A 20943-nucleotide genomic window follows, 5' to 3' on the forward strand; every position below is an offset into this window, starting at 1 on the left:
AGCTCATGACCTGTGTTCATGAAATTTTAAAATTCATTCATACACAGAACTGTGAGATGGACAGATCATGTACTCTCTATGTAATAATTCCTCTAAACTGACTATGTTCAAACATCTGTAATTTCCTCAGAAATTGCAGAAAATCAAACTCCTTGCCACATGCACATCTACAACACCCAGACAAACATTCTGTAAAATAAGAAGGTCCTCATTTGAAAGCTGACGAAGGAGTTAGACAAACCATGTACCCTCCACATAACATTGAATTTTTCAAATAAAGGGGAATTCTCGAGAGGGACATTAAACAATGCACAATCAATCAATTAATTAAAGGGCCAAAACTCCTGCAAAAAAGACAGACAAATAAAAATAAAAACAGAAAACCTAAAATGGACGGATGTACATACATTGCTGTACCATAATATGTCGTCTTAAGTTGGACGTATACATAGTAAACGTTCTTTACTTTGAAATCATACAGTTACAGAAATAGAGAACTGACAAACACAAAACAATTTACAAGATATCACAGGAGCAAACATCTGGGAAAGAAGATTTTAAAATAGCAGGCTTGAGTTTCTTCAAAACATCACAAACTTAAGTTTGAGTTTTCTTTTGTTTGAGCAATCAAAGTTTGTAAAATCTCGGACTTAAGGTATTCAATGTATAACGACCATATTTCATATAGAACAAGTAAATGGATGGTGGGATTTTTGTAATCATGGTATCATTTTGAAGAGTTCATCAAATAAAAATAATCCACCATAGGAATTTTCAAAATTTTGTTTACTGCTTGTTTTTTTTTCACCTAGGATTTTACATTGAAGACTATTGGAAGAGCATATTTTATCAAAATATTTTTTTAAAGAAATCATATTTTCATACAAATCTCTTAGTAGAAAGTTACATACACTTCTCTTTATCAAAATATGAAATAAAATTAAACATGTACCACACACATTTTTAGAAAATTAGATTCTTCTTATTTTCACAAAGGGCAGTTTACTCTTCAAAAAAGTTTCAAGAGCAAAAAGGTCATTTTCTAAACATTTACCAGTCATGTGAATTTCATCTACTTCACTTTCATCATTATTTAACAATAAACATTTATGTTAATTTAAATCCTTCAAAATTGTCCATTATCCTGTTGTTATACAATGAATACCTCAAGTCCAAGCTTTGACTTATGTCCCCCCCCCTTTTTTTATCAATCTTTGTAAGCTTCTTACCTCATCTAAATCCTCTCCTACATCATACATCTCTACATGACACAGAGCCTATAATTAGAACAGATAATTATAAACTGTACATGTATTAAATAACTACATGACACAGAGTGTATAATTAGAACAGATAATTATAAACTGTACGCGTATTAAATAACTACATAACACAGAGTCTATAATTAGAACAGATGATTATGAATTGTATGTGTATAAATATCTACATGAAACATAGTCTATAATCAGCCTATGGTATCTTATACATTGCTGTTGTGGTCATTGTCATCATTGTCACGTTGCCTATATCTTATTCATCATTACGATTTCGATAAGTACTGGGATAACGTGGAATCTGTTAATTACATATATAAACCAAAGTTAACCTAACCCTGAAACAAATCCAATAGTAACATACATCTCACGTGTGACCTGTCCTTTGAGGTGCAATAAACAAGTACGAAAAACTAACCTCTTTAACTCTGCCCTTGATAGAATCAAGGTCCTCCATCAATTCAGCATGCTGACGGGAGTTTTTCTCAGCTTCAATGTCCTCCATAACCTGACACATCTCAGGGGTTCTACTGAGGAGTTTTAAATCAGGCCACGTATCAGAACCTACAGGAGAAAATGAAAATAAATCAGCCAGGTCCATGTGTACCATCGTCTTGCAAAACGACCTTATCACTTTTATTGCTATCATTTGCAATAAGATTAGTATTAGATTTAACAAGCTTTTTCTATGAAGTCCTGTAGTGACCTTGACCTTTGACTCCAAAATCAAGAGATCCTTACTTATAATAACAAAGTCACATGTGAAGTATCAAATCAATCAAGCCAAAAATAAGGCCTGTAGTCACTGTCTACAAGCTCAATGTTACACACACTCACACACAAGCAGTCTCGTTATTATATATCGTCTCTTGCAATGAATAGTGAGGGGAAAATAGAATTATAATATAGTAATTAAGTAAGATTAGTGATTAAATAAGTTTAGTTATTCAATATGATTTTGAAATAAGATTCCCAAATACATACAAATTGGTTCATGCAAGTAGAATGTTGGTTTCCCTATCTTATAAAATCTATTCAATCTTAGTAGCATGCTGGAGAGAGGAACGAAGCGACCATGGGTATCTGACGATGCAGCACCATTAAATGTTTCTAACGTATATCCCTTGCTATGGGCATGTTTCATTTCAAATCTTTTTTTGGACTACCATGCTTACAGTTTTATATTTAAAACTTTTCTTATTACAAAATTTCCAAAGATGTGCATGCCTTTCATTTTCCGAATGCTAAACATCGAAAAATGGACCCCGATTGTTTTTCCATCCAATAAAAAAATCAAATTTTACTCTGATAAAAAAGTACATGATAAACATGTTGTAACCAAGATTTACGTTGATGTTCAAATGGCATTCGCTGCTTACAATAACCGAAGTTGGTGAGATAATGCCTACACCAGTCTATAAATTTAGACACCACATTCCACTATTTTATGTGTTCAGTGTAAAACTCTATGTTCTAAAACAATTTGATGCTCATTGCTAAAGCTCTTTTCTGAAGAGAAATGAAAACCTTTGATGAGGGCACTTTTTTGGAAATGAAATGTACTTGGGACACAGAATTGCACCCTCCTTTCTCTGTTGACACTGGTCTGGAACCCTTCTTGTTTGGGATCAACCACTCCCAACACTTCAGTGTCAATAACTAAGCACTTTGTTAGCAACTGTATATATGTACACTTTGTCTATTTGAAATTAAAGTCTCTTCTTGTGAAGTTTGATTAAGATACGTACATGTATATCTGTCTGGACCGGTCAGTACCTACCTGATCTCCCAAGGGTGGCTATTCCTTGCAAAATCTCTTCTTTAGTTTTCATGCGAGGGAGTTTTTTGGTTCGTTTCTCATTCAAGGCCTTTCCAGGAACCTGAACAATGAAAAAGTTCTTGTCAATTCAAAGATGTGCATTACACAGAACAGGTATCATAATACAGGCACAATTTTTTTATGTTTTACAATTAAAATGTCTGCTATTGTACATATCAATTATATCTTTTGCATAATCTGCATTTGGTAAATGCATTATTTTTATGCAAATTACACTTTGATAATCTTATCTGATTCAGAGTATGCCAGAGATTGGTCTACATATTTTTGGCACACCATGGAGCACTCTCACAACATATTATAGTTTTTCTTCACAATGTTGATTTCTTCATTCACCTTCGTGTCTGTTCCTGGGGCGACAAACTGTTTCCTCCTCTCGTAATCTGTACCAATAGGGCTGACGTGCTTGCCTTGGTTCCCCATCTTCTGGCCCCTTTCTGTGACAATTTTCGAAAGGCGCTCTTTTCTGCCTTTTGACAGACCAGTGGGGGATCCATCCCAAGGGTTTTTCTGAAAAAATGGACCACCCGATAAGTCTTTAAAAAAGGTTTAATCTATACTAAAAATGGACCATCTGATATTTTTTTTAAAATGTCAGATCTATAGTAAAAATGGACCATCCGATAACATTTTAAAACAAGATGTGTTTGTGAAACACAAATGCCCCCGATAATGGCCAATTCCAAAGATGGCCAAGGTAACAAGGACAAATATCTTGGTACCAGTAGAAAGATCTTGTCACAAGAAATGCTCATGTACAATATGAAAGCTTTAATAATTACCATTTGGAAGTTATGACCAATGTAATTTTTTTTTTATAAAGTAGGTCAAATGTCAAGGTCAAAAGGTTTTCCACCAACGGAAAGGTCTTGTCACAAGGAATACGCATGTGAAATATCAAAGCTCTATCACTTATTGTTCAAAAGTTATTAACAAGGTTAAAGTTTTTAAAAAGTAGGTCAAACTCCAAGGTCAAGGTCACATGGTCAAAAATGATGGTACCCACGGAAAGGTCTTGTCACAAGGAATGCTCATGTGAAATATCAAAGTTCTATCACTTACTGTTCAAAAGTTATTAGCAAGGTTAAAGTTTTCAAAAAGTAGGTCAAACTCCAAGGTCAAGGTCACAGGGTCAAAAAATGTTGGTACCTACGGAAAGGTCTTGTCACAAGAAATACCAATGTGAAATATCAAAGCTCTATCACTTACTGTTCAAAAGTTATTAGCAAGGTTAAAGTTTTCAAAAAGTACATTGTAGGTCAAACTCCATGTCCAAGGTAAAAAATTATGCTACCCACAGAAAGGTCTTGTCACAAGGAATACTCATGTGAAATATCAAAGCTCTATCACTTACTGTTCAAAAGTTAGGCAAGGTTAAAGTTTCAGACAGAATTACAGAATGACAGACAGGACAAAAACAATATGCCCCCGGATCTTCGATCCCGGGGGCATAAAAAGACAAATTTATACATAGAAGAAAAATATATTTCAATTTGTTCTCAACAAATGAAATACATACTAGATTATTTTCTTATCTCATTTGTAATTTACAAGAGATCTCTAATGTCAGTAATGGTTAATGCTGTGTAATGGATAAATATAGAAGAATGGTTTTTAATTTGAATTACATTCCATTTCTTTGTAGTACACCCTAAGCATCAAAGATTTATTTTTAACTTACACTGTATATATATGGATTTTTTGTCCGTCTAGAGAGTTTTATCAGTTTTAGTAAAATATATGATCAAACAATGTAAAACTACCAGTTAGTTCACTGATAAGAGACAAAAGCAAATACATACCTGTCGATTGTTGAAGGAAAATTTCAATCACAATGTGGATTTTAAATAGATAACATCCCGAGTCCCATTTATCATAGGAATGTACGGAGTCTCTTGACAAAGATCAGTGGAATTACAAAATAATACTCTAACCCTGCTCTAGTGTTCTCTGACTAACTTATATCAACTATTCTAAAACTATATGCATTTGACAACCACCATGATAACTGTGACAAAACCATACAACATAACTTTTTAATCGTTAATGTCCACCCAACAATTGCATGACAGAGGTGCCAGGAGCAAACAGGAAAATACTGAACAGTCTGTTTAGGGCTTCACTTAATTCATGTATGTCAATTTATACCATATGCCATGGCAAATTTTTATTTTATTTTTTGAATTTAGACCTTAAAATATTTCCATTTAATGAATGCAGCACCACTATATGTAAATTTGTACCATACACCATGGCAGAATTTTGCACTTTTTCTGAATTCAGACATAATGAATACTTTCATGAAATGAATGTGCAGCATCTGACTGTTGCAACTCATGCCCTGAGACTGTGTACTGAGGACCGACACTGTGATCTAGCTATATTACATACAAGATGTACAACTACACATAATCCTAGCTGTATTACATACAAGATGTACAACTACACATAATCCTAGCTATATTACATACAAGATGTACAACTACACATAATCCTAGCTATATTACATACAAGATACACAACTACACATAATCCTAGCTGTATTACATACAAGATGCACAACTACACATAATCCTAGCTATATTACATACAAGATACACAACTATACGTAATCCTTGCTATATTACATACAAGATACACAACTACACATAATCCTAGCTATATTACATACAAGATGTACAACTACACATAATCCTAGCTGTATTACATACAAGATACACAACTACACCTAATCCTTGCTATATTACATACAAGATACACAACTACACATAATCCTAGCTGTATTACATACAAGATGTACAACTACACATAATCCTAGCTATATTACATACAAGATGTACAACTACACATAATCCTAGCTGTATTACATACAAGATACACAACTACACCTAATCCTAGCTATATTACATACAAGATACACAACTACACATAATCCTTGCTATATTACATACAAGATGTACAACTACACATAATCCTAGCTGTATTACATACAAGATGCACAACTACACACAATCCTAGCTGTATTACATACAAGATGTACAACTACACACAATCCTAGCTGTATTACATACAAGATGTACAACTACACACAATCCTAGCTGTATTACATACAAGATGTACAACTACACATAATCCTAGCTGTATCACATACAAGATGCACAACTTGATGTAGTTTGTGACTTTTGTACATCAGATGACATGACTTTACACACAACATTATATACTTTGTCTTAAAATTTATGTTTCAATCGATATCATTCTACAATTCTGGCATGTGTTGGCAAATGATATTGTTTTCTTTAATATCATTTTTATCTTCAGTACAAATACTTAATAGGCACTCTTTGGAATTTCTTATTTCTATAAACTCAAATTTTCATAGTTTGAAACGAGATGTATTTGTGAAACACTGGTCACACTCCAAGGCCAAGGTCATAAGAGGTCAAAAATTTAAAAAAGAAAGAGATAGGATTAAGCCCTTTATAAACCATTCATTAAAAAGTTATGGCCAAGGTTAACGGACAAACAGACCAAATCTTTTATGCCCCGAATCTCTGATTATGGGGACATAAAAAATTGTGATTGCGATTTGTTATTTATGTTATTACAGTTTAGTCAAAATTACTCAACATTTTGAATTACCTGGTGAATGTGGGTATCTGAATTAATTACCGTTAAATATCACTATACATCAACTATCAGCAACGAAAACTTTGTTTTCTAAGTCCTTTTCTACTTGCTAGTATACTACTTGTATATATGTTTTCAGGACCACAATGTAATCTATTTCTAAACTAATTGTACTATCCTGTTTAGGCCAAGTAAAATTAATTAGTAGATTATCATTCCCGCCCGCCCCTCGAAAATCGCCCCGCCCCGATTTTTTTTTATTTCTCAAAATTATGATTTCCGGATATTTTTATGTCCGGTCCGGTATCGTAAACGTACTTTGTTTCACTTTGCCTTTTAGAAACCCAAATACAAATGTAATTATGATTTATAAAGCCTTTTCTGAATGAGAGAAGGCATTTTCGAGGTCAAGAATACCATGGCGAAAAATAAAAAATAAAATCCTCCCACCCGCCCCATTTTTTTGTGAAGTTTGAATGATAATCTACTAATTAATTTTACTTGGCCTTAAATAAAGGACATTACTAGCTAGTGGTATAACTACTACACATAATTACTTGGTGATTGGCAGTGTCGGCACTCTGATGTTTCAGCACCGGTAGTTTCCATGGACCCTTCACCGTCATCGTTTCCTGTTCAGACTGATCCCCGCCTCACCACTTTTTCCAGTCCCAATTCTTGATATTACTGGTGCTTACAAATCCTTTGTGACTCTGATACTGAATGTGGGCACTGTAGTTTTCTGAGACTATGTAAAGCTGTTCAGCCTTATAATATAGACCTGGTTGTACTGGGAAAAATATATATATAAAGTCAAAAAATAAAATCCAGTACTCAAACTTTTATCTATAGCGCTTTCGCCCTGTGGGCTCGTCAGTAGATTTTTAAACAATGTAAACAAGTTTCATTATGACGTCATCCTCGTGACGTTATGTGGGCAACGTTAAACATAATACAGTCATGATTGTGACGTCAGAACATTATACAATGTTAATGTTACTAGGCACTTTTAAAAATACAGACATATTTAAAATAGTTCAGTCTATAAGTTTTAAGCGCCTCTGAATTCCTGTACATTAAAGAAGACATTCTATGTAAAATGTACATGTTAAATAACATGAAATAAAATTATTAACAGTTTAGTTTCGGCTTAAACAGTTTTATGAAATAGTTTTCCTTGGCTCTGCGTAAACAACATGAAGAAACCAACAACAAAATTCCTTTCGTTCTTACACACAAAAGCTCTTGTCCATTGACAATGCATAAAGCTAGCTCTCCTCAGGCTCCCAAATGCTCATAGCAAAGAGTTTAGTGTATATACTCTGGAGAGTGACAGGTGAGAAGTTTGTATTTACAGCATTAGGAATAGAACTATACTTTGTTTAGAAAAACTAGTAAAGGAGAAATGCTCTATTCGTGGTTCGATGCTCTTCCATTGTGCCCTATCTAGCTTTTAGAAACTGACATAAGCTTTCTGCTTAAAAGTAAATCACAAGTAACAAATCTGGCAGACTGGTGCTAGTATGTTTTTAAAAGTCTGCCTGATCTTTAAAGTGGTGACATGAGCTTCCTGTGCTATGCAGGAATCCGATGGATCTATTGGCTTTAAATTTACTGACTAGTATCTGCTGAATGTGATCAAGCTCCAGGAAAGGTCAATCTTTCCTTACACCCCCCCCCCCTCCAACATGTTTCCTGAAGTGGAAAGGCCAACTTCCAAAAGGGCGAGATAAAAATAAAGTTCAATGTCTGACAAAAAACTAAATTCACATAGTTTTCACCAAGATCCCCCACCCCCTTTAAAACTAAATATAATGAATGTTGATCGAAACTAATCGATTAACAAGTAAAACATACGATTATAAATAACACTCTGTATACCTTTTCTACTGTTTATTCACAAATGAGAGTCTACATTATAACTATTAAATGTTCATTAAAATGTAATATTACTATCCTTTTTCTTTTTCCACTAAAGTGTAATTGATGCTGGATGACAGAAACTTACAAGAGATTTTATCCCCCCTCCCTTTTACTATTTCAATTTAGATTTTCATCCGACATCGATCTTTTGATCTCGCCCCTAATCAACTTCAACAGCTTGGGTAAAATCTTCTAGCTGTTCTGGATGGAACATCATTTTGAGACCCCCACCCACATCTCGATCTATAGATCTTCCCCCTTGTTTGTGGTTTGTTCTTAATCATATTCATCTACAAACTCTTATTGAAAATTATAATAGACAGCTTCAGGAAATTTAACTATATATATATATATATATATGCCTGCGGGTGATACATTACTTCAAACTGAAGGACTCTATTTGTGTATGAAATGCCATAAATATTAATATATGTAAACATGTACCCAAATGATTGAAAATATCTTCAATAGCATTATTGCATGCAATAAATATTAAATTATTAAAGAGCTCTTCAAATATAATATAACTTCAATTTTAAAAGAATAATTTGAGAGAACAATCATCTTATTATGTGATGATTTCAAATACAATTGTGATTCCTTCCCCGACTTAATGCTCTCCTCAACAGATATCATGCTACCAAACAAATCCTTATACCTCTTATCTTTCTTTGCCTCTCATCATTTACGAATAATTTTTAGCGCCTTCTTCGTGTCAACAGTGTACACACGTGGTTGACCTTTCACCCATTATTTTCTATTTATGCAAGGAGTGTTTCGGATGATTCATTAAGATTTAGCTGGCATTATTTTTATTTCTGCTTGATCTATATGATATAAAACTGTAGTGTAAATATTTTATTTATCTTTTTACATTCATATTATGCTTAAGATTTTTATAAAATATTAAAATGTTCAGTGTGTAATAACCTGATTTCCCTATTATGATGGAATCTCCTGCACATGGAAAATGTTTGTGACGTCACTATGGGAATTGGCAATCAATCAATATTTTGTCGCGTAGTGATAAATTTAACACCATATGTTATAAAAACAAAATTTATCATATAAACATTTAGGTATTCCAAAGAAAAGCTTATGAACTCAAATCATTATTAGAAATGTTACATATTGAGAATATGCTTTTTTAATGTTACATTCAGAACTATGTTTATTCGCGGAGTAATCACATCTACTTATGTAGTGTGCACTTTGCCGAGTATGAACAATCAGCGACTAAAGAGATTACACCGAATTTACCGTAATAGGTCAATTGACTGTTGATTGAAACTTGAATCACAGGTATAGTATGCGTATTATCCGTCCTTCTCTCTATCCGGGGCAAATTTGACGTTTATGATTTCCTTCCTTTTTTGATCAGATCCATTGTCATTGTGTCCCTATATAATCAGGCATTGTCAATCAGTGCTGAACACGGGTACCTGTTAGACGTTTAAAAACATGAATTACGGTGTTTATACTGATGTATTGGAAAACTAGTATTTACTATGATCTACAATTGTGAAGAATGAAAGTAGGGGATGTCTAGTATGTTGAAAGGGGGGGGGGGGTGCATTTGTTCGTGAGCTCGACGATTTTATGTTTGATTTATAAATAATGAGTATGAATTTCCAACATAGGTTGGAAACACGACACAAAACAAATGGTATATGTTTAGTCCAAACAAAGGAAATTCGATGAATGCTTACCACATCCTTAATTTAATGCTTCATTTACACGGAGAGTTTAGTTAATTTAAATAGGATATTATTTCAGTTTTTTGTGAAATTGTACCAATTGTTCATGCATAAAACATTTGATGTGAGTTGAATTATTGCATAGCAATAAACTGTTCTGTGAACACTAAGCAGATTTAGAATTTTTGATACAAGAATGATTGCGTGATTATCATTATATTGATGTGAAGTCAGAATCCAATCATTTTACAATATAAATGCAGTCAATTTGTTTCTTTAATTGTTTAGGGGTGAAAATGTACACAAACCCATCACTGAGGCTTTTGCTCTATAACTTTACTTCCCCCTAGCTTAATGTATACATATATCAATGAAAAAAGTTTTTTTTATCTAGCTATAAAAGTATATATATATTTATATATACATACATTTTATGCCAATTAAGAAGCAAACAAGCTTATTCCCTATTTAATCATTTATTCTTATAGTCAGATAATGTATATGCCTTTTAGAAGTATTCATGATCATGTGATGTCATAAGCTGAATTTAGAAAGTAACAATTATGGCAATGTGAAAGCATGTATAGTGGAACACATTCAATGGAATTGGGTGGGAAGAACCACTTTCAGCAATGGAGAGGTGAAGGGGAGTTAAATTCATGTTGTAACTTGGATGATTTTTAATGCAACTCCATATGGTAAACGAAATTCTCTTCCTCCGTGATGATAACTGTTATGATGGTCTTGTTAAATTGAATGCTATCTGATGTGTTTCACACCAATTGTTAGACTGTTCTTTACATACTGATTTTAACTATGGATTACTTCATTTACCTGATCGAGATAGAGGGCTCACAACAGGTGTGACTAGACAACAAGGGATGCTGTTCTACTCTTAATTGTGTATTCTTGATGAGATTGATCATTGTATCAGCACTGTCTTGACTTTGTGCTCGTCATCTCTTTCTTTGCATTGAATAGACCAGGCCTCAAGGCCATAAACTGAGAATAGACTTCAGTCTAAATTTCGAATCCAACTAACTTTTGAAATAAAATTTTCATGTTTGCATTTAATTTTTTTTTTTTAATAAATCAGCAGTTTTTTAAACATCCACGCTGGATAAATCTTAAGATTTAAGTAATCAAATTTTGACTTAAGTCTATTCTCAGTGTATCGTCTTAAGACCTAAACTTCTTGGTCAGTAATTCGAAATTGTCATATATTTTGATTATTTTACATAGATTAACTTTTCATACTGGTAAAATTTTGGTTTTAAATGGCACTTTCATTCATTAAATTAATCTAAATGAAAAAGCATTTGTATGAATGATCAAGGCATTTGGGTTATCAATAGAAATAAATCAAAGATGAATTTAATTGTATCAGACCAAATAGGTCATAGTGGACTCCTAACATACAGTGTTAGGTGGCATTAGACACTCTACTATTTTAGTTGCCCAGCCATACATGTGCCTGTTCCAACCTGTTTTCCTCAGGTTCCTTTCCTCAGATCTAGGGTAGCTCATGCACCATTACCAGTAAGTTGTTAGCTGACATATAATGATATCTGGATGGAAATAAAAGAATTCCAGATGACATCTTTGTTTGAAATTGACTTTTTTATGTAATGATCACAGTAACGGGGACAGGTGGAGGATCGGGATTAAAGTCTGTGGAGTTAAATTCTCAGACCTTCTGGTAAAGTACAAGAGTTACATGTCCCTTGCAGAACATTGGCAGGGTTTACTTTTGTCTGGGTTGAGTCATACTGAGACATCACTCGGTGAGACGTGTTCTGTTCTATGGTCTGTAAAACACATACAAGTATTTCATTGAAAGATGTTATGTCTGGTAGAGAAAGTTAACACCTTTTATTCAGAATTCCAAAGGGAAACAATAGCTAAAAGTAGCCATCTTTGGCAATCATGTGCAGTTCCATTCTGAATAGTTTTTAAATTTCATTAGGATTCTCAAGAATTTACAAACATCAAAGACAAAAGGAGATAAACACCCCTTGTCCTATCAGCATAGGGTTTATTATCAGGCCTGCTGCAGCAAAACTGGAAGGCCCAATTGATCTGTCAAATTAAAGGTCAATTTACAGCCACCGTTGCTACAATCAATGTCTTTTTAATCCTGCACAGTGGAGGTTTGAAAGTAGTTAGTGTTTGATGACATGATTTACAAAATCATTAAATTTTATGAAAAAAGTTTAAATCACTTCCGTTTTGATGTAACGAATTTCAACAATTAGAGTGTGTTGTCTCGTAGTCATAGTTACGACTGGTCATAGGTCCAAGATGTGTTGTTCATCATTTCTCGTTGATCATAGAGCATTGTGTCCCACTTTATGATTATGAAACTTGCATTTTTATATTGTTATTGATTTTGGTGCAGAACTCAAAACAATATATTTTAATATTCTTAGGTATGTTTTCTGGTTAGATTTATGATGACTGCTTTATGAAGTAACGTATCTTTTCTGGTTTTGTAAATGCATGAGAATGTACAAGTCAATAAATGCACTGTGGTTTAGAATGCTGTATTTTGATGATGTATTGTAGGATGTAAATTATCAAGATGAAGCGAAAATTGGAGGGGGTGGATTCCTCTCCGACGACGTCAGATGCAGAGAATAGCTGTAGTTCCGTTATCACAAACAGCAGCTCCGATGTTCCACTGGACAGCTTACAGGGTTTGTACTCTTCACACACCCCTTGGATCCACCACATAGTTTGAGTCCCCTTGACTTATAAACATGAAGGTCAAAGTCTCTCTCATTAAAGATGTTGAAAGTAGGGGAATAATATATCCACTGAATTGACAGACAGGTCAATTACTAGAGGCCCCTGGGGAGATGAAAAAGTTCATTCACAGAGTCAATTGATTTCTACAAAATCAACAATTTAATGTTGAATAAGACAGATTTCTAAGGAAACACTTTAACCTCTAGCTGCTAAAATTTCTGTTCACTTGGTAGTTGTGTATAATAAATTTATGGTTTGCACGCATGCATTCATATGCAATGAAAGATGTTTTTATATTAAAATGTATAGATCTGTGATAACTTTCACTGCCCTTTATTAGAGAAAAAAGACATTCCCAACATTTTTGTTTCATCGAGTATTAAGACCAAGGTGCATATTGTTTTCGTCCTAAGTTTCTTGCTTTTCATGTTTTATGTCCATTTTCAATTTATTCATGGTCGTAACTTTTGAGCTATATGACACCAATAAAGGCTCCCTTTCTGTTCATCTGTTCACTTGAAAGGATATGGTCATAGTTTTATGTCAGATGAATTTGCATGTATGTCAATTTTGAGCTTGGTCCTATATTTCTTAATAAGTCATATTTACATGTAAACAAGTGAGAAGTCAAGGTCAAAACTTTTGGGACAAGGTCAATGAAAATTATATGGCCTTTGTCATGTTTTGGAGCATTTGTATTTCACAAACATGTTTGAAATGCTGCTCTGATATTACATATAATTTATTCTTCCAGACCGTTATTTTAATTGTTAATGATTGCCATTTTTACCAACACCCTCACTTTCTCTAATAATACAGTATTTTATCTTTCTTTTTTTCAGGTCTTTCCTCCAAGAGGAAGAAAACGAAAAAGTCTGTCAAGTTCACAGGGGTTACTGTGTTTTACTTCCCCCGGATCCAGGGTTTTACCTGCATCCCTAGTGAAGGGGGATCGACTCTGGGTAATTATTGAAAATTAGTGATGAAAGGATTGTCGCCGATGATCGATTGTCAGTCGTTCAGAGACCTATGATACTACTAATCGATTACAAAATAAAAGTCGTCGACATCGTTGACCAAACAAAATCTGGAAATCACTTCAACTTTGTTCTAATTTAATTTATTTTTTTTATGTCAAACCTGATCAAAATCAAGCAAACAAAATGGCGGGAGATGTGAAGAACGGTAACAACAACATTCAACAATCAAATAAAGGGGCCTGTCTCTGATATGTTTGAGACATTGAGATTGTATATAAATTTCATTACTTGATATATTGAAATTCTGATTTATTTACCTGTGAACAAATAAAACAAAAGAAGAATTCAAATGTTCTTTCCATATGTTTAATGATTCAGTTATCTATTTCGAGAGGGAAAACACTTCAATGACAATCCGATTATTAATCGATTACATGTGTCCGATTATTATCGATTATGGTTTTTGGTCCGATTGCCCATCACTATAACATGTAGATCTGACTGTTGTTTTGTTTATATTAATTGATATACATGTACCTTTTTAACTTTTCAGTCACAATTTATGAAAGTATACACGTATAGTCTTATATGTCACTTTTATTGTACGTTAAGAAAGTTAATTTGCTCCCCAAAATTTGAATGTAATCGATGTCGGATGACAAAAACTTATGGGAGTTTTTAAACCACTACCACTCCCACCTCAACTGCTTGATTTAGATTTTCTTCTGCCATTGATCGTTTGAGCTTGCCCCCCACCCAGATCCAGGTAGATGACGCTTGTGCAGTACATATACCATTATTAGTTTGAGATTCTCAAGATAGGGTATGCTGTGTGTGTATACAATGTAATGTATTTTAAAGCAAAAGAAGCAGAATATATTTTAGCTTGCCTTAGCGGAAATCTCAAGTGAGCTTTTCTGATCACCTGTTCGTCTCTGTCCGTCCATCTGTCTGTAAACTTCACATTTTCGACTTCTTCTCCAGAACCTCCGGGCCAATTTCAACCAAACTTGGCAAAAAGCATCCTTGACTTTCAAATTTGTTCAAATGAAGGACCATGCTCCCTTCAAAGGGGAGATAATCACAAAAATAGGGTGGGGGTCATATATAAATCTTCTTAAGAACAACTGGACCAGAAAGGTTTATATTTACATGAAAGCTTCCTGACATGGCGCAGATTCATGTTTGTTGAAATCATAGCTGGGGGGGGGGGGGGGGGGGGGGGGGGGGGGGGGGGGGGGGGGATAAAAGATCTAAGATTTACATGGAAATATATAAGAAAAAAATTGAAATCTTCTTCTCAAGAACCATTGGGCCAGAGAAGTTTACTTTTACATAAATGCTTCCTAAAGCTTGCCGACATAGTGCAGATTCAAGTTAATTAACATCAAGGCCCCTAGGGGGATAGGGTGGCAGGGGTCGAAATTAGCGAGAAATACTCGCAAAATGCGAGTACATGTGAAAAATAGCGAGTAAAAATAATGGACACTCGAAAATCTTAGCGAGTGGTGATTTACAAACTATGATCGTATCGTATCCGTTTTATACGGTGATGTGCTATTCGCTTTTCTCAAACTTGCACTCTGAATCATACAAACGCTTACATGAACGACCGATTTCAATAACCGTTTTTATCCGGATTTTTCTTTTATGATTTTTTAAGAAACTCAGAGTCAAACAAATGCTTTAGAGATTGGACATTGCATATCGACATGTGCCACGAGTCCTGTTCACCTATAGGGGTGATTAAATTGAATAATTCTAAGTATGACGTTTTTGTTATTCATTTATCTACAAAAAAATATCGGAATCTATGTTTTACCAAGTCTTCCGGTAGTTATTTTTATCAGAATCATGAGAATATCATTGTCATATTGAGGTCGGGTTGTAGTGACGACACGGGTGTATTTCTCACCGCGTAGACGATTATCAAAAAAGTCATAGGACTCGTGATCGTGCTGCTTATAAAGCCATGAGTCCTGTATTCGCTTTAAAAAATCACTAGTGACAACCCTGATGTGGCATGAAATTGGAAGACTGGATCTAGACCTGCGGTAAACAAGTCGTGGATTAGACTGTTAGAGGTGCGATAATCAAGAGACCTAGACATTGCACCATATGACTTACGTAACTTAGTGTCTTGTCCAAACGCTGCCTGTTGACCCACTAGGCTCAGTAATGATGGGGAAAATCACTGATTGAAAATATATATATATAAAAAGAGCACTGCTTCATTATTTTCATTTTAGCTTGTAGGTTTTCATTTTAGCCTGTGGATTTTTTACCCACAGGCTAAAATTAGCCTGTGGTAGAAAAAGTTAATTTCGACCCCTGGGTGGGGCCACAATAGGGGATCAAAGTTTTACATACAAATATATATAGGGAAAATCTACTTCTCAAGAACCACGTGCCAGAAAAGTTTACATTTACATACAAACTTCCTGGCATAATGCAGATTAAAGTTTGTAAAATCATGGCCCCCGGGAATAGATTGGGGCCACAATGGGGATCAGTTTTACATGCGAATATGTAGGGAAAATCTTTAAGATATGAGCCAAGGTGATTCAGGTGAGCAATGTGGCCCATGGGCCTCTTGTTTAAACATAATATGATTTGAATTAGTAGTTACTTAAATAAGCACTTATTATTGAAGTCTCTTTCATTTCTACAGGAATGTCAGACAAGCACCTGTACAAAAAAGACTTCTCTCTGTCGGAACACTTCTTGGAACAAAAGAGAATTCACAAATTATACTTGGAGGAGCAGAGACGGCAGGGGAAGATAATTCCAGACTTTCTTATGGAAGACCAAAGCAGTGATGAAGATGACTCGGATTTCGAAGACGCTGATGAGTATTATTTCCTGCAGCCATTGACTGTAAAGCAGCGACGAATAACTCTAAGGCAGTCAGGTGTGAAAAAAATTGATGGCACAGAGAAAGATTACTGCAAGAAAGTGAGAATTTCTCGTGAATTTTGTGGTTGTGATTGCAATATTTTTTGTGATCCTGAGAGTTGTGCATGCAGCCTGGCTGGCATTAACTGTCAGGTGGACAGACAGTCATTTCCTTGTGGTTGTTCGAAAGAGGGGTGTGGCAATCCTGTGGGTCGTATAGAATTTAATCCTCTTAGGGTAAAGACTCATTTCATTCATACTAAAATGAGACTCGAACTCGAAAGGCAGGATACAGATATTCCTATCACAGGGAAGATGGAACATTGTTGTGCGAAGGAAAGCCAGAAAAGTCTTGCGGAGACTGACATATCGGTTGAAAATGACACCAAGAGAGTCATTGATTTGAGTGAATTTAATAGTAACGAGCTTGGAAGTTGTCGCGATTGTCAGAATTGGGAAGTATGCAATGTCATGATGCAGGAAGTGGAGAATGCGGAGGCGGAACAGCAGAGAGCTGTCATGAACATCTACAGCAATGCCACACAGCCGATGACCGAAATCTCCAGCACTCTGCCAAACGGTGTTGTACTTTTCAATGACAATAGAGAAGAACTCTATCATTCTGAGAATGGCCCATCTTACTACCCATATAAACAAGGGGGAGGCTACCCAGCAAACCAAGCCTGTCCTAATGATAATACGCAAAATTATGTTGAGAGAACAGACTTCCCTAAAACCTATCAAAATCTATCATCATTTGAGAATCCTGCTGGCTGCAGTGGAGCAGAATACTGTGACAGTGAAGGCAAAACCAAATCATCGTATCAACAAACTAGCCATTATTACCCGAAGTTCCATAATGCTGTGAACCCCACCAACCTTGATTACAAACTTGATTCATCTTACCCCGACATACAACATTTCGAATGGGAGCAACATAAACTGATGCAAAATCAGGAGCAGCCGAATTCTTCAAACCAGAGCACCTTCAGTTACACGACCATGACCAACACCACCAGTGACAAAATTGCTGCGGCTTGTCCGGGCATTTCTTCGCACATCAGTAGCAACAACAACTTAGATCGCTGTTCCACACCCATCGGTGGATATTCTGAGGGCTACAATTGTGAGACCAATGCTGTTACTGGTAAGACATATTTGAACCTTGACGGTTCCATGGCCTCCCAGGATATGAAAGTAGACCCCATCACGTCGATTACGCAGTCCCACTCCGGACTTATGGAAATAAATTGTCAGGCAGGAGGGAGTTCCAATTTTGGTGAAATTATCAAAGAGTCCCTTGTAGAAACAGTGTCAGCTTGAAGATTTTTTTTTTTTTTTTCGTGGAGAAAATATGCCCCTAAGTTTTTCAGTGGTACTGAATTTTGTCTGTTTAGAAATTAACACTGTGCCAGTATAGTGCTTCATGTATTTAGTAGAAAAATACATGTTCATGTAATAGAGTTTTTGCAGTTCGCAAAGTTTTATTGATCTCCTCTCAAAACGTACTTTATCATTTTTCTATTGTCTACTTAAATTTTATCTCCTGAATGAACATGGTGGAACCATTTCATGCTGCTCTCATAGAATGTTTTGGTCATATTTCATATTTTGTATTTCTTGTTCATGTATATGTGTATATATTGGTGTTTGTACAATGTTTGTTGAAAGTAGTTTAAGAAAGTGTGGAAAATTTCTAAGTCATGGTATGATATGCATTTATTTTTATTTTTAAATAGATATACATATATTTTGTAGATTGAAAGTACAATCTGCAATAAAATGGTTGTATTTTTAGTATATATGTGTTGAATCGAGTTGAAGATGTATACATTGAAATTTTTTTGAGTATTTCTTTAATCTTTTACTTATGCATATTAAGTACAGTAGTATTTGTACAGTGCATTTAGTTTGACTTGTAATATAGATGCTATGAGTTGTTTTAATATACAGAAGCGTTTAATTTTTTGATGAACAAATCTTCCTTAGCTTTAATTATGCATGACAGATTTGTTATTACAAAGTAGATATACATATATTCCTATAGGGCGTGCTACCAATTCCTTTGCCTCATCTTGTGTATTTACCTATACTGCTTCAAATTTTCCTCCAAATGAAAGTATTCGGTGTACTTATGAATTTCTATGTCCATTTAAAGCACTGTCTTGTCACAATGTTTAGTACCGGTAATATGAAATTCATGACAATACTGTCCAAATTCATCAAAATATATTGCTTTCTCTTCTTTTTTGTGCATTGGCTTTTGAAAGGTAAATCTCTTGATTTTCAATTCCAACATTGTAATGATCAAAGGGTGTTGACTGCTGCTAAGCACTTGCTTACATATTAGAATCTCGAAACCTCCCCTCCACAACTGTATGTTGCAATAAGCAATAGACTTATCAAGTATAAACCATGTACAATTTTTATTTTTGTATGCATTTCCTTAGTACTAAAATTATGAAGTTTTCTTGTAGGAAAGAAGTTGAAGTCTTTCTGTAACAATTTGAACGCAGGCAGATGATAGGTTAGGTAATCGTGGTTCACAGGCTTTAATTCAAATAATGAACACTTTCTCAGCTCATTTTATCAGAGATATTTAAAGGAGTGCCATATCACACTGTTATTTTTCTCACTGTTTGAAATGGCTTTAATACATGTTATGAAAGTATTATTCACTGGGGTTAGTTTTGAATAAGAAACAAACTGAACTGTCTTCAGTAGCTTTATGTAATGGTACATCAAATTTTGTGTCAAAGATACAAAAATAATCTGCATAAGTGGTTCTCAAGGAAAAATTTTATCTTTTTTTTTTTTGCGGGAGGGGTGTTTACATGAACAGTGAACATGTATCATATTAATGGTTTGAGAATCGATGAGTATATCCCTGGAGAGTGGAATAAATGACCTGCTGGGAGTTTCTGCTGGAAAACTTGCAAAGTTTAATGATTATAGAAATGTTTTACTTTTGAGCGAAATACAAATTCATTTCTGAGTACAAGTTCCAATACATGCAAGGACTATATGCATTTAGAATATGACCAAACAACTCAATTATCAACAAGCATCTTTTGTAGCCTCTTGAAATTATTTTGATTGTTTCATGTGTGTATTCATTTACAAAGAACAATGGGCAATGCAATATTATATTTGTATCTCTAGTACCGCATTTTTATCTGTTATTTTCAAACCAAAGCTAGAGATAAATGTTGACTTTTTGGTGCTCGCTTGAATTCATCGTCTCTCCAAACAAATATCATGAACGTTATCTTGGAAATGCTTTCTCTATTTCTGTTTCTTGGTACATTATTGAAGTATGTTTCATGGATAAATATTTTATATATATATATTGTAATGTGATGCCTCTTTATACAAATTATTTGCATTGTAATGTGTAAGTGTTATATGTACAAAAAGTGCATGTGCAATAAACAACAAAATGCTGTTTGTCATTTCTGGAGTTCTTTGTGTAAAGTATTTGAGTTCCAAGACAGCCAAGCAGGACATGCACATCTGGAGTCCGATAATTTAATCCTTCAGCACTCCTCCTGATTAATTGTAATTATTCCCCCCCCCCCCCACAACAAAGTTGTCCATTTGTAGATGCAATGATTTTCGGGTTCTAAAGTGTTATCCTTTCCAACTACAGTCACCATATCATACATATGGACTACCCATGGGACGAAGATGTTCCCTATCGAATTTGGGGTCAAAAGGTCAAGCGCACTGGATTTGAAAGTAGCAATATGGTTTCCATTTAAATTCTTGAACATCTTTTTTCATTGCATTGAGATGCTGTGTTCCTAGATACCTTTTGGATCATAATACTGAAGTTTGCGATACTAACCCGTTCGCCTGCCATCCATTGGGGTGTGTTGCATATCCTTCAACAAAGGTCCCCCTCTAAAGCCAAGATCATAATAAAACACACGTTTAATTTCATCTCTTATCCACTT

General features: G+C 34.7%; 2 protein-coding genes across 4 annotated transcripts in view; one reads left to right on the forward strand and one right to left on the reverse strand.

The window, feature by feature from the left end:
- LOC125678631 (uncharacterized) overlaps positions 1–9404 on the reverse strand; it is a 40674-nt gene extending 31270 nt beyond the window's left edge. Inside the window, exons 1-6 of one of the 3 annotated variants that reach the window (XM_056157508.1) lie at positions 9326–9404; positions 7302–7534; positions 3451–3624; positions 3055–3154; positions 1693–1838; positions 1230–1277 (exon numbers count right to left, since the gene is read on the reverse strand). In XM_056157508.1, the coding sequence (XP_056013483.1) occupies positions 1230–1277; positions 1693–1838; positions 3055–3154; positions 3451–3624; positions 7302–7370 (537 nt within the window). In that variant the 5' untranslated portion in view covers positions 7371–7534; positions 9326–9404. Of the gene's footprint in view, positions 1–520; positions 1152–1229; positions 1278–1692; positions 1839–3054; positions 3155–3450; positions 3625–7301; positions 7535–9325 lie in introns of those variants that run through there. The other 2 variants (XM_056157509.1, XM_056157510.1) reach the window with 2 other exon arrangements.
- A 425-nt stretch (positions 9405–9829) lies between these two features.
- LOC125680780 (uncharacterized) lies at positions 9830–20434 on the forward strand. Its single transcript, XM_056157511.1, has 4 exons — positions 9830–9969; positions 12930–13060; positions 13955–14074; positions 16764–20434. Exons 2-4 carry the CDS (start codon positions 12946–12948, stop codon positions 18308–18310), a joined length of 1782 nt encoding a protein of 593 aa, XP_056013486.1. The 5' UTR covers positions 9830–9969; positions 12930–12945; the 3' UTR covers positions 18311–20434.
- Positions 20435–20943: the final 509 nt, after the last annotated feature.

The sequence above is a fragment of the Ostrea edulis genome, chromosome 2, assembly GCF_947568905.1.
Source record: "Ostrea edulis chromosome 2, xbOstEdul1.1, whole genome shotgun sequence".
NCBI lineage: Eukaryota > Metazoa > Mollusca > Bivalvia > Ostreida > Ostreidae > Ostrea > Ostrea edulis.

Coding starts and splice junctions, on each gene's coding strand:
- LOC125680780 (XM_056157511.1), top strand. CDS start 12,946: ATGAAGCGAAAATTGGAGGGGGTGGATTCCTCTCCGACGACGTCAGAT. Junction 13,061..13,954: donor TCCACTGGACAGCTTACAGG/GTTTGTACTCTT, acceptor TCTTTTTTTCAG/GTCTTTCCTCCAAGAGGAAG. Junction 14,075..16,763: donor TGAAGGGGGATCGACTCTGG/GTAATTATTGAA, acceptor TCATTTCTACAG/GAATGTCAGACAAGCACCTG.